General features: G+C 44.1%; 1 protein-coding gene across 1 annotated transcript in view; it reads left to right on the top strand.

The window, feature by feature from the left end:
- The window catches only part of SEPT8 (septin 8), an 82,320-nt gene that overhangs the window by 50,331 nt on the left and 16,922 nt on the right, over window positions 1-15,067 (top strand). The window contains exons 5-6 of the mRNA XM_015429171.1: window positions 9,609-9,770; window positions 13,803-13,899. Of these exons, the coding sequence (XP_015284657.1) occupies window positions 9,609-9,770; window positions 13,803-13,899 (259 nt within the window). The remainder of the gene's footprint in view (window positions 1-9,608; window positions 9,771-13,802; window positions 13,900-15,067) is intronic.

The following is a 15,067-nucleotide window of genomic DNA, read 5'->3' as shown; positions in this document are numbered from 1 at the left end:
AGTGATCACAGGTTATCTTAAAGTAGGCTCATCCTGACGGTTGTGTTGATTGGAACAACAGTCAACAGATTAAGTGATAAAATGATGGTTGACACAAGAAATCACTGCCAGACCAGATTATTGTCATTCTGTTTAAGTCACTGCTGTTCTGGTGCAGTCATGAGGATATACTGCTGTACTGGGGTGCATCTAAGGTAGCAGTTATTTAGGTCAACACATAGCCAGACGTGTTGTCTTAGGAATGCTGAGATAGTTGTTTCTTTATGGGGGACTTTTGGTGCACCGTTCTTGCTAGTTAATAACCCGTGGCTTCTTAAACGGTGCTCAAGGAAGAGAAGGAAGCCCTCTGACACTCGGGCTGTGAGTGGAGTGAGTGGGACAGGCTACAAAGGTCGTTGGTGTCAAAAGAATCATGTTAAATTCTTCTGTGTGGCTTTTTAATCTTTAAGATTATTTAATTGAGCCAACCAATGTTGCTTACTGATATAAAACTTAATTGGAACATCTAGTCTGTTGGAAATAAAATGAGTCCTCTATTCATTATCGCTTCTGCCTACAGGCCAAATTGAATGGATTCTCTGAGCTTTTGTGTGTTAGGAGGGGAGATTGTTTTGATGCAAACCTAATTCAACATGCACAAGCCTTTATATTTATTATTGCTTCTTTTATTGCAGTGGATTAGCTTTAATTTTGCTTGTGAGCCTCCTTGGAGGCCTGTACTACATTGCAAGGCAGGGATATATATTAAATCAATTCACTTTCATATTTGGCAAGACACATGTAATCAGTGCAGATCCACATAGAAAAATAACGTGAGAGAACTTAAAGGGCCAGGTTGTTCATTGCAACTGGGCTACACTTGGCAAATCATAGAATCACTGAGTTGGAAGGGGCCATACAGGCCATCTAGTCCAACCTCCTGCTCAATGCAGGATCAGCCTACAGTATCCCTGACAAGCATTTGTCCAGACGCTGCTTAAAGACTGCCAATGAGGGGGAGCTCACCACCTCCCTAGGCAGCTGATTCCACTGTTGTACAACTCTTCCTGTAAAAACGTTTTCCTAAGATCCAGCCGGTACCTTCCCACCCTTAATTTAAACCCATTATTGTGAGTCCTTTCCTTTGCTGCCAACAGGAACAGCTCCCTGCCCTCCTCTAAGTGACAGCCCCTCAAATACTTAAAGAGAGCAGTCATGTCCCCCCTCAACCTCCTCTTCTCCAGACTAAACATTCCCAAATCCCTCAGCCTTTCCTCATAGGGCTTGGTCTCCAGGCCCCCACTCATCCTCGTCACTCTCCTCTGCACCCACTCCATTCTCTCCACAGCCTTTTTGAAGTGAGGCCTCCAGAACTGCACACAATACTCCAGGTGCGGCCTGACCAATGCAGTGTACAGTGGGACTATGACATCTTGTGATTCAGATGTTATGCCTCTGTCAATACACCCCAAGTTTGCATTAGCCTTTTTTGTTGCCGCATCATACTGGCTGCTCATATTTAACTTTACTGCTACTCAGAAATGCAGCACCTAGGTGTGAGGTTCCAAGCCAGGAACGTGGGTACAAAAAAGCACCAGTTGAAGATGTTTTCAGTGCAGAACTGTGTTCATATTTTGCCCTCCTCAACTGCAGCCTAGCAAAGGTTCTGAAGTGGCAGTAGATGAATATGTGGTAGCTTGATGATAAACAGGACTCTTCTGAAGGTCAGAGACTGTTATTCTAATTTTGCACATGCTGTGTGCTGGAATATAGAGAATACAAGGGTTTAATGGTAGCAGGGGTTGGTTTGGAAATGAACATCTGGAGGACACATTCGGGGCCAACTTGGAGGTCTGCGGGATAGGTAGGAAATCATGCCCTCAGTTCCATCTCATTCTGCCTTTTTGTCAAATGTGGTTTTGATATGACATTTGGCTCGAGATCAGACATCTGCTTCACTAAGATGTATTTTGGTGGTAGGCGTTTGGATTAGTTGCACGTTGGAAGGAGGGCAGCTATTCAACAGCTTTGCGATGTCAGCAGAATGATGTCAAGTACAAAGTGGACTGTCTGGGTTTCCTGTAGTGATGTTGAATCTTGCCCATCGGATTGGCTTCACCAGGGTGGAGGATCTTTCCACAGCTTGCTCTTCCATCATGCGTGTATTTTCAACTGAGTTTGTAACCAGCTGTTGCCTACTGTATCTCATTACTTACAGACAGCCAAAAATCATCTTCAAAGCTGAATTCTTAAGTTCAATAATAGCTGGCAGGGACTGCAGTTAAACCAAGAGAGACAGACTGGAACTGATCCATGTCTGGCTTTTTAAAAAAGGGACTTCAAAAAAAGAGTTTTAAAAAAGCTCACTCTGTCTGATTAGCCACGTTATTAAGATGTTTGGTTCTGATTTTAGAAAAAAGCACCTGCTTTTGAAAAAGCGTTTGTGATCTGCACATGCTTTATTGTATTGCTGTAATCTACTGGAGCATTTGGATTGCAGAAGGAGGGGAGAGGGAGCAGTGAATAAAGTCACATTCCATGGGTGGAAATCCATCCACAAAAATGCTCCTGTGGATCCAAATCTATATTTGACAGGGAAGGGCCAGGCCAGATGGTGAGGCCACAGCAGCTCAGTTGAGGAGGAAGTAAGCCAGAGCAGGGTGAGGAAGACTTGATTTGCAGCACAGAAGTGCTTTGGGGCTCCTTGCCTCTTAAACTGTGGAATTCACTGCCAGAGAGTGTAGTGATTGCTACAGACATTTTTATTGTTGTTGTTCAGTCGCACAGTCGAGTCCGACTCTTTGCGACCCCATGGACCAGATCACGCCAGGCCTTCCTGTCTTCCGCCGTCCTCTGAAGTTGGCTCAATTTCATGTTCTATGCATCTATGTCTAACCATCTCATCCTTTGCCGTCCCCGTCTTCTTTGACCTTCAATCTTTCCCAGCATCAGGGTCTTCTCCAGTGAGTGCTCCCTTCTCATTGGGTGGCCAAAGTATTTGAGCTTCAGTTTCATTATCTGGCCTTCCAGGGAACAGTCAGGGTTGATTTCTTTTAGGACTTACTGATTCAATCTCCTTGCAGTCCAAGGGACTCTCAAGAGTCTTCTCCAGCACCATAGTTCAAAAGCATCTATTCTTCGGCGCTCGGCCTTCCTTATAGTCCAACTCTCGCAGCCATACATGACTACTGGGAATACCATTGCTTTGACCATGCGGACTTTTGTTGGCAGGGTGATGTGTCTGCAGACATAGACAGACATAAAAGAGGATTAGACAGATTCATGGAGGATAGGCCTATCAATGGTTACTAGCTATGGTGACAAAAGGGAGCCTCTGCGTTCAGAGGAAGTAAATTTTTGAATAGCAGAACTGTTAGGCAACATCAGAAGAAAGCCTTGGTTTTTATGCTGTGTTGTTGGCCCTCTAGATTAATTGGTTGGCGCCTATATGAGACACAATGCTGGACTAGATGGACAACTGGTCTGATCCAGCAGGGCTCTTTGTTCTTGTAGTCATAAAACTCCTGTAGGCATCCAGGTTCTAGGGGGCTCTGAGTAGGTACAACTTTCAGAGGACTTTGGTTATTTGTCAGATTTTTTTAGATATGAACACCACAAAAATCAAGAGACAACATATGGTCCAAGCACTCTCATTGCCCCTGAAGAGTAGCTGCTTAGGGTTACACAGGGGGCTTGCACTAGGGAAGTGGAATTCTTGAGGTTCTACAGCTGACTCCCATGTTGTATCACACATTGCCTAATTTGCCTTTGAAATCTCTCCAGTGCCCAGTTTCAAAATCAGTTTGTCATCCAGCTTGGGAGAAAGGGCAGGTGGTTGTTTTGGAAAAACAAGTCTCCTTGGGATCCAAGAACTCATTTTATGGTTCTTTGGACAGGATCCAGTTTTAACTACTTTATGTCCATTCTGTGGTGCAGAGAGAGAGCGAGGAAAATGCACAGTTGCCTTGACTTCAATAATAATGATAATGATAATTGTATGGTAGTGTGTGTAGTATAGCCAGGAGATCCTGAGATTGTCTGACGGGCAAAAGTTCTAGCTCTTTTAGCATTATGCACCACTAGATGGCAAGCTTGACTTATTTTTAAGGCAAGAGATGTTTCAGAGGTGGTTTGCCATTATTGCCTCTGTGCCACGATCCTGGTATTCCTTGGAGGTCACCCATCCAAGTGCTAGCCAAGGCAGACCCTGCTTAGCTTCTGAGATTTGATGAGATTGGGCTAGCCTGGGTTGACTTTCATACAATAAACCATGCACCTGTCCATTAGTATAAGAATGGCTGATTCATATCATAAATGTGCACCTTTTATCATTTTGTGTCTGTGGGCAGCCGGGTAAAGACCGTCATCAATGAGGAACCTGTACCGGGGCGGGGGGGGGCGGGGGAGGTACTCAGCAGCACTTCAAGTTTCTGAAACTGTTTTTACAGTGCTACTTCTTGGTAGCCTGCTGGTGCATTTTCCTCTCGCACTTTTAAAATCACACTTTTTTTTTTAAGCCCACATTTCTTGGTTAAAGCTAATTGCTAGTCAAATTAATTAATGATCCAGAAGGTAGCTGGAAGAAATAATAATATTTTACCGGCTGCCAGCTGCTATAAATTGTATCAGTTCACAAAGCTAACCCTGTAGGGTATTATAGGAGAAGGCTAGATCCAAAGTAGAGTGCATGGGGGGCTTTTCAATTTCCCCTCCCAAGGTGAGGCAGCCTTCCAATATTTATTTACCTCATTGATACTCGGCTATTCTCCCCCAAGTGGGACCCAAAGCGGCCTGCATCATTCACTTCATCTGCATTTTATCCTCATAGCGACCCTGTGAGGCTGAGAAGCAATCACTCAACCAAAGTCTCCCAACAAGCTTCCATGGCAGAGTGGGGATTCAAAACTTTGTCTCCCAGATGCTATTCTTTTTTCTTTTTCTTTTGATCCCCCTGAGGGGAATTTTTAATTGATTTTTTTTGCAAACTACAAACTACAACCGAAAATGTATGGAGGGGAACTACTTCTAAGGGAGAAAGAAAAAAGACCCAGTAATAACTAAAAACCCAAGAGTAGGAGATCAGTACATCAGCTTAACTCAATGTTAGTTTTAAAAAGCTATTAAAACAATGAACATAGTCGGATATGCTAGGTTAATTATCTTTTAACTATTCATATAACTGCTTAAAGAAACCCCCCGAGCTTCCCAAAATCATTTCAGAGTTTTCAGGCACAAATCAGAGTCCTTCAGCCACTATTTATTCTTCTCTTTTCTAATCCTCAATTTATATGCAGTTTTGGGGGCAGCCGCCCCCTTTTCAGAGGGTGAGTCCTCGTCCGAAGACATCGAGCCTAACTTGCCATCAGTTTTGCTTTCTTCTTCTTCCTTCTCATCCTCAGCTGGTTCCCCGAGCTGTGTTCGTAGAAATTCACGTGCCTTAAGAACAGAGTCAATCTTTTCTTTTTTATCATGTAGTTTGAAAATGATGTCTTCTGGGATTAACCATCTATAACTGATGCCATTTGTTTGTAAAAATAGGATTCGCTCTTTATAATTCTTTCTCTTCTTTCTTATATCAAATGGAATGTCTTTTAAAATCCTGGTGTTGTTGTCCCCAATTTTCAAGGGAGTTCCCAAAGTTGCTTTTAAAATAGTGTCTCCCACATGTCTCTTCGAGAATCTGACTACTATTTCCCCAGGCAGATTATTATATTTTTTTTAAGTACCCGAGGGTACACTTTTATTGTTTTTTTTACATTATATACTAAGAGGTATTCCACTGTCAAATCTGTCATTGGGGCTATTGCTTCACTCAGTCGTTGCTTCAGATTCTCTCCTTTAATTTCCGGGACCCCTTGAAACCGTAGGACCAAATTGGCTTTCTCCATTTGCAACTACAAAAGTTGTGACTCTTCCATGGCTTGCTCCATTTCTAGCTTTTGCACCCTTTTCTTTTTACTATTGGCGCCCGTTTCCTTCACCTTCTCCCCGATTTGCTCCATTGCTTTTAAGGATTGAGTCAATTGCAGATGATCTGAAGCCAAACTCTGACCAATTACTGACAGTTGTTGCTTAATACTGGTCATCTCATCCAGCAGAGGGCGCAAGAAATCTGCCAACATTCTTGAAAGCTCAGTGGTCTCTTCCGTTCGAGGACTACCCACTAGTTTTGCTTTCAAAAGTTTTTCTTTCTCCGGTTTCTTCCCTGCCATCTTTTTAGATTTGTTTACTTATCAAAAAGTTGCTAAAGTCTCTGATATTTGCCCAAATGCTTATCTGCGCTTTGGTAAGTCTCTGAAAATAGTTTCAAACACTTAATTTTTCCAGCAGATTATTTTTCTTGATGTATGAGGAATAGGACCTGTAGACCACATCCATCTCGCTGTAGAAATATTCCGCTGTCAAATCTGTCATTGGGGCTATTGCTTCACTCAGTTGTTGCTTCAGATTCTCTCCTTTAATTACCAGGACCCCTTAAAACCGTAGGACCAAATTGGCTTTCTCCATTTGCAACTGCAAAAGTTGTGACTCTTCCGTGGCTTGTTTCATTTCCAGCTTTTGCACCTTTTTCTTAACTTTTTTAGTATTGACGTCCATTTCCTTCACCTTCTCCCCCCTTTGCTCCGTTGCTTTTAAAGACTGAGTCAATTGCAGCTGCTGTGAAGCCAAACTTTGACCAATTACTGACAGTTGTTGCTTAATACTGGTCATCTCATCCAGCAGAGGGCGCAAGGAATCTGCCAACATTCTTGAAAGCTCAGTGGTCTCTTCCGTTCGAGGACTACCCACTAGTTTCACTTTCAAAAGTTTTTCTTTCTCCGGTTTCTTTCCCACCATCTTTTTGGATTTGTTTACTTATCGAAAGGTTGCTAATGTCTCTGATATTCGCCCAAATGCTTATGTGCTCTGGTAAGTCTCTGAAAACAGTTTCAAACGCTTAATTTTTCCACTCCCCCCTCTTTATTCCGTGTATTCGTTCATGCGTATGGGAGGGGCCCCTCCCCCGCTCGCTTCGCTTCGCTCTTTAAGGGGAGCAGCTTTCTTTTTAATTCTTCATACTCGCTTCAACCCGACTCACAGTTTGTTGTTGGCCAACCGGCCTCGCTCGGCATCGGGTTTCCCCCCCCCAATCTCCAACGCTTGTCCCGGTCACCATACGGTCACTCAGCGGCAGGACCTTCGGGGCGGAGGAGTGCCTCAATTCTCTGGCATTGCACCATCAAAGAGGTCGCCCCTCAAAATCCCCCTGGCTAGGAGCCTTTTGCCAAGGCTCTGGGAGGGGGTGTCGCGACCTGTCGCACCCCCTCCTACACGCTGGTGTGCAGTTTGCATCCCCGGGACGTCCGGGAGATGCATCTGCCTCTCCCAGATGCTATTCTGATACTCTATCCACTAGGGAAATGGTACCCTGCGAGACCTATGGAAGGAACTCCCACTTTCCCATGAATATACACAAGCTTGTTTTCTGCTTGTATGATGCAAGAGGGATGTTTGAAACACAGCCAGAATGTTCACTTTTTACAAACGATTGGCTCTTCAAAACAAAATATGTTAATCAAGGGATAGAAAAATAACATTGGATTTTCTTTAGCCCTTTAGTGCAAAGTCTTCATTAAGATAATATTTGCAATGGAAAGTCGTTTTTGGCACTGCTTAATTTAATGGATTGTACCATTATAATTAAGACGTCCTCCCATGCACCTTGGGATGAATGCATTCCTAGTCTGATTTTTTCTAGCTATACACTGATAACCTTTAAGGGTGCTACATTAATAATGCAGTTAAGAATATAATTTATCGTTGTGCTAGAAAGAGGGAAATATACTGCTGCTAAGTATGATAACACAAATTTAGAGGTTGAGACCCTAGTGGTCAAAATGCTGAGAATATTTTTCACTTGGTGCCCTGTGCAGTACTCTCCTTAAAGGCCAACAAGTTTGATTTAGTCAGGGATGGACTGACCATTACGGCAACCAGAGAATCCTTCTGGTGGGTCAATGGCCTGTCCCCTCCCACTTGGCCTAGTCCAGTCCATGGTAGAAGGGTAGCACCTGATCTGGGGAAGATGGCACCCAGATGAACTCAGCCGAAATAGGCACCAATGTGCCCCAGCTCGGTAGAGCTGCCCATCTCACCAAGGTGTGGGTAGGATTGCCAACCTCCAGGTGGCACCTGGAGATCTCCCATTATTACAGTTGATCTCCAGATGATCAAAATCAGTTCCCCTGAAGAAAATGGCTGCTTTGGAGGGTGGCGTCTATGGCATTATACCCCATTGAAGTCTCTTCCGTCCCCTCCCCAAACTCCAGGCTCCACCCCCAAAATTTCCAGGCATTTCCTAACCTGGAGCTGGCAACCCTAGTTATGGCACTGGCTGGCTCTTTCTCCCTCCCTTCTTCCCTCCTCATTTGTGGGGGCAGGCAGTGGGGCTGGTCTCTTGTCTATGGCCGTTTTTCCTTCCCTGATTATAGTGTAAGTTTTTCAGTCAGACTTTCATGGATTAGAGTCCACTGACATCAGAAGAACTGGAATCCAATCCACAAAAGTTTTTATGCCGTAATAAGGTGCCTGAAATGATATATGCTTAATACTTAGTCTCTTGTTTTAATAAGTATTTGCAAAATATTACATAAATAATTTGTTGTCAAATAATCATTAAAATAGCTCATAAAATATATATTCAATATAAAAAATAGTTTAACATCTTAAATCATTTTGGCCAAAAATATTCCCAATGGGAAATTCCTATTGAAGCCATACTCTAGTCACTTACAAAGGTGTTCCAGTTACCATAGTAATTTAGTTTATTTGATATTTCCTTTTCTTCATGGATCCCTACCAAATGTGTAATTTTATTCATATATTCCAAATTGGTCTAGACCACCAGTCTCTTCCCATTTTCTAGGTAAGTCAATTCTGGCTGGAATTCCAAATAGTTTTAATCAAGTTAAAGCCCATCTGCCATCAACTGGCCTTCATCCACAAGCAGTGCATCTAGTAGCAAACCGGTCAGTCCCTGTACAGGTTACAAAAATGGTAAAACTGGGCCACCCAGACAAGGAAGGGGTTATTACCTAACTTGGTGGACTCTTCATATATGCAGGAAAAAAATAACTGTTAATTAATGAAAGGGGGTGGACTTTAAAAAAATGGTTACATGAAGTCTTAAATATGCTGTAGAGAGTGAAATGCTGTCAGGAGTCTGCTAAATGATGGAGCAGAGATCAACTTGATCTAGGGTTGCCAGGCCCACAGGTGGAGGCAGGGGTCCCCTGTCACCAGGCCCTGACTCTTGCTGCCAATGTGGGGGGACTTACAAGTTTGGTGTAGTGGTTAAGAGAATCAGGTTTGATTCCCCACTCTTCCACATGCGGTTGCTAGTGTGACTTTGGGTCAGTCACAAGTTCTCTCAGAGCTGTTCTCTCAAGAACCTAGCCAGATGAAGACTGAAAATGCTCCTGGAAGTACTGAATGTTGAAAGCAGCTGAGTATCAATTAAAGCAAAAAAAGGTGGTATGTTGCATGAAATCGTCCATTCATGCCTCTGGAGTGGGTGGAATATCTGAATCATCTTTATAGCCCTCACAGCTTGTTTTTAATTGTTTCTGTTGCTTCTCTTTTCTCTGCAGGTGAACATTATCCCTATAATTGCCAAAGCTGACACCATTTCCAAGAGCGAGTTGCACAAGTTTAAGATCAAGATAATGAGTGAGCTGGTCAGCAATGGAGTCCAGATCTATCAGTTCCCCACGGATGATGAAGCTGTAGCTGAGATTAACTCAGTGATGAACGTGAGTCACGTGCTTTAGATTTGCGTAGCTGTGTGTAGCAGTAGCATTTCCAAACTGAAGAGAATGACTTGGATCCTCTGAGCCATGAGTGCAACAGCACTCTAGGATATGGATCTATCCAGCCTCTTCCTCTGTGCCTCATCCCTGACATACTGGAATTGGTGGCCAAGAGAGCCTTGTGGACAAGATGCAGTGTTAGGGCTGCAGTGTCAGGTGAAATTGCCTTCACCTTCCTCTTCCACTGGCAGATGTTAGCAAGTTATCCATTTGTGCGAGAAGGAGAAGGGGCAGCATTCCCCTCCTTCTTGGCAGCTCTGCATAGCATTTGGTGCAAGAGGCTCCTTCAACCCCCAGTGTCAGCTTTCCAAGGGTCACAGGAGGCAGCTGGGGAAGGTGGAGGCAGGGGTGTGGCAATAAGAGCCTTTGGCTCATTTATTTTATTTCATTTTATTTCATTTTTGAATGGCCTGATCCCCACAACTGAGGGGCTCTAGGCAATGTAGAGAGTTAAAACATAAAAACCATGTTCAACACATATAGTCCATTGATTAAAATCAAGTGATGAAATTTTAAGGTTCCCTCCCATTTCCGGCCTGTGGCTGCCTCATGGGTATGGGGGGGGGAAAATTAAATCCTTCAGGGTACATAGGTCTGGGAAGGGTGCCAGATGTCTCCAGGGCTGGGAACCTCCAGCAAGTTGTTCTGTGCAGAGCGTAATCCTCTCCCGGGGGTGTACCGGAGGAGGCAGCCCTGCAGATACATTGGTCCCTGACTGTTCAAGGCCTTAAAGGTCAAAACCAAAACCTCAAACTTGTCTCGGTGCTCCACTAGAAGTCAGTGCAGCTGATGCAGCACAGGTTGAATATGTGCCGTCCACGGTGTTCCTGTCAGGACTCAGATCGCTGCATTCTGGATCAGTTGGAGCTTCCGGATCAGTCTCAAGGGCAGGCCAGCGTAAATCAAGCTCCAGTAGTCTAGTCTGGAGGTGACCGTGATCTGAGAGTACAAGCCAATTTAAACTTCATACTTAGTGGGGTATTCTTAAGGTGCTACCACTCCCCTTTCTCATTGGAGTGCTTCTTTTTATATTCAAAAGAGTGTGAAATCCTGGACAGGCTGTTCAGCAGACTACCATTGTATCTGCAAAGATATTTGAGCCTCTCTGGATTTTGGATACTGGATAGTTGAACATCCAGGGATGTTTCAAAACTCATTATTAACTGTGGGCCCATGCCGGTCCTCCTCCTTGCCCACCCCATAGTTTGCTGTGTTTGGAATATTTAATAGTAGTTTGAATAATACTGAATGAGCAATTCTACCTCCTGCCAAAATGTTGCAGCAATACCTGATGAAGCAACAGCAAGAGCAGTCATCTTCTTGGTGAACCCTAGGCAAAATTAGATTTAGAACAAGTGTCTGCCCCACCTTTCTCCCCAATGAGGACTGAAAATGGCTTATGCCATTCTGTGCTCTTCTATTGCTTCCTCACAACAACAAAGTGAGGTAGGTCTGGCTGAGAGTCTGTGACTGGCTCAAGGTCACCCAGCTGGTGCAGTGAGAGAATTAATTTTAATTCACTCTGAGACCGCTAGACATTTCATATATGTATCATCAGGAGGGATGTGTAAAATACCATAGTCTGAACACTTTCCACAGCATGCTTCCATGGCAGATTAGGGATTTTAATGTGGATCTTCTAGATCCTGGTCTGAGATTATTCTACACTTGATCTGACAGGTCGGGGAAGTTCTTACACACATACACACAGTTTTGTAAAGGAGGGGATGTTTTTCACCCTTCCTGTCTCTGCTCCCTTTGTCGCTAGCATGAACCCAAAGCGGCGTTCTCCTGTCCTCTATTTTATCCTCACAACAACCACCCTGTGATATAGGTTACAGTGAGAGTATGTGACTAGCCCAAAGACAACAAGCACACTTCTTTGGCAGAGGTTGGATTCAAACCTGGATCTCTTAGATCATAGTCAGACACTCTAACCACTACAACACACTTGTTTACCACCACCCCTGATTGTACTGTTGCCAGTTTCCTTTTTTCTTGTGAGTAAACATCTGCTTCCATTGTAATAATTATAATAATTTTCGTATGGCACTGTGTGTAGAATAGCCAGGAGATTTTACGATTGTCTGGCAGGCAGAGGTTCTAGCTCTTTAGCATTATGCACCACTAGGTGGCGAGCAGTGTTCTCGCCACTAATACTAAGTAATATTAGTAGAAAGTAGAATTTTTGCTCACAGGACCCCACAGTTTAGAAGGAGCATTGGTGGCAAGCAAGACTTGTTTTTAAGGCAAGAGACATTTCAGAGGTGGTTTGCCATTGCCTGCCACTGTGTCACAACCCTGGTATTCCTTGGAGGTCGCCCTTCCAAATACTAGCCAAGGCTGACCCTGCTTAGTTTGGGGTAGTGGTTAAGTGCGCGGACTCTAATCTGGGAGAACTGGGTTTGATTCCCCACTCCTCCACTTGCACCTGGCTAGATGTCCTTGGGCAAGCCATAATTCTGGCACAGCTGTTCTTGAAAAAAGAGCAGTTTCTGTCAAGAGCTCTCTCAGCCCCACCTACCTCACAGGGTGTCTGTTGTGGGGAGGGGAAGGGAAAGGAGATTGTAAGCCGCTCTGAGACTCCTTTGGGTAGTGAAGGGCAGGGTATAAATCCAATCTCCTCCTCTTCTTCTTCTTCGCTTCTGAGATCTGATGGGATCAGGCTAGCCTAAGCTGTCCAGGTCAGAGTCGCTTCCAGTGTAAATATCATCTTCTGGAGGCAATCTGAGCCAGGATATCCTGATTCCCTTCATGTTTGGCACTGTAACTTCCATAATTATCCTGAATTGGTGGCCACTTTTAAGGCTCCTAGCATTATTTTCTATTGACTTATGCCTGCCACAGATAGACAAACAGATGGACGGATTGGCACGTGGATCCTTGTTCTGTTTCTTAGGAGCTCTATAATGAAAAGTTGGAGCTTGATAAATACACAACCTGATTACCAGGACAGTTTGGGAACGGGGCACCTTTATGTCCCTTGCTTGAAACAGGAGGCCTACTTCACAATAGCAGACAGCATTCAAATTCAGTAGCCACTCCCAATAGTTTTTTAGATGAGGAATGTCAGCCAGGCTCGTGCAGTGCATTTAATACACTGTAGGCTGTAGGAGTCAACTCCTTCATGTGACTAAACTGTTGTAATTTTACCTGTAGTACTTTTCAGGGTGCTTTTTACATACGCTAGGTTGGATCCAGGCAACTTTCAGTTGAGTGAGTTTGTGGAAGAGATCTTAGCTACCGTCCCTTTCCTGGTGCTCCTGAAGCCTCCTCAAAACATTCCTGAGGACAAGGGGACTCTCAGAATGGTTGTAGGCGTGGCACGGAGGGATGCAGCAAGATGGGGGAATCTGCAGAAGTTGCCCTCTTTATGTGTTCCCTCCACTGCTGTGCAAGCTGTTCTGTGAGCAGAAAAAGAGCTTACATAAGAAGGTGGTAAGATTTCTGCCAGTTCTCACATAAAGTCATGCTAAGATCCTCCAGTCCTCAGGAGCAGGTTTGGGGCATGGGCACAGAGGATTGTGGAGATAAGGTCCCAAGATTCCTTCCGTGGACATGTGGGGTACAGGCCCTGCCAGTGACTCTTAAAAAAACCCCTGTAAGGGTGATTACTGTTCTTATTGCTGTATTTCAGAAGAAAGCTGAGGCTGAGACACAGCAGCTTGCAATGCCACCTTACATCCTACAGATGTAGGATTTGTACCAAAGACTTCCTCACTCAGTTGCCCTGCTCATAGCCACGACACTGTCTACCAAAAGTGGCAGCCGGAAACGTATCTGTGCTGGTTGAATGTAGATTAGATTTACTAATCCTTCTATATTAATTCAATCATACTAGAATTTGCTGTATTGCACAAGTGTTTGTCTGTTTCCAAATGCGTAAGTGAATCTGTGTGCACGTGCTCGTATATAGTTGTAGCAGAGGCTGGGACAAACAGCCAAGTTCATTAAACTTGTGACTCACATGTTTAGGCTCACCTGCCATTTGCTGTTGTGGGAAGTACAGAAGAGGCAAAAGTTGGAAACAAAATGGTGAGAGCTCGCCAGTATCCATGGGGTGTGGTACAAGGTATGTCAAGTGCTGTGTCTGTTTTTCAAGTGCCGTATGCACTTGCCCCTAGAAGCTGTTAGGGAACATTTCTAAGTGATTAAAAATAAAGGGATGGAAAGGTCATGAAATATTAAAGGTTTACATTTAGTCAGGTTGTATTGCATTAGCATGAATGTCATTCTTTTTCATTCTTTTTCCTTGTTGATCTCATTTGCACAATACCAATGCAATTATGAGACTTTCACTGATACTTGAGACTACAACCTTAAAACCTTAAATCATACTGCTTCTCCCCACCCCATGCAGTATTTAGGGACAGGACAACAGACTGCCTTTTCGTTCCCCTCTTTCCCAGCCTCCATTTTACAAGTAGCTATCTTGCCCAAGGAGAATTCCAGGAACTCAAAACCTGTGGTAGGATTTTAAAATCTCCCCCTCCCGCTTTTCCGAGCCTCACTAGCTCCTTCCAGCCTTGCAAACAACATCCTCCTCTTGATGGCCAGCATATAGGGATGCCATGCCTCCAGGTGGGACCTGGGGGTCCCCTGCACTTAGTTACAGCTTATCTCCTGCCTGCAGATATCAGTTCCCAGGCATAAAGGGAATGGCATTGTACTCCATGGCATTGTACTCCAATGTATCTCAATGGAGTCCAGGCATCCCAATGAGGTCGCTATTGCGCTGCTTTGGGGCTGTGTTATAGTGCCATAGCACTCTCAAACAAATGTTTTAAAAAATAAGACTTAGATTGCCCTTGTGGGCAAAAAAGGGCGCAAAAACCTCGTCACCGGAGGAAGTGCTACGGGGCATTTTACACAGCACCCCGTAACACTTCAGGAGCGGTAGACGAAATTAAAGACTGGTTGGAAGCAGTTTGAGGTAAAAATGGCTCAGGCATGCTTCCTGAATGGGACAGAAGCGTTTCTGTCTGAAAGGGGAAATATATTCCGTCAGGGAACTGTTACTATAACGGTTCTGTCTGAAATGACAGACAGAAACTGTTAGTGAACAGTTCCTGAAACGGAACATATCGGCTGTCTGAAATTCCTCTACTACAGGAGAGCTGAAGTAAAGAGGTCAAAGAAGAAATTCTGGGTTTGGAAAGAAGATTGCAAAGCTGTCTTGCCCTCCAGAGTCACTGTAGTACAGCAAAATAGAATTACAGAAAGGGCTGAAGAGAATTAAA

The sequence above is a fragment of the Gekko japonicus genome, unplaced genomic scaffold, assembly GCF_001447785.1.
Source record: "Gekko japonicus isolate JY-2015 unplaced genomic scaffold, Gekko_japonicus_V1.1 scaffold768, whole genome shotgun sequence".
Classification (NCBI taxonomy): Eukaryota; Metazoa; Chordata; class Lepidosauria; order Squamata; family Gekkonidae; genus Gekko; species Gekko japonicus.
This window is presented reverse-complemented; position numbering and strand designations above follow the sequence as displayed.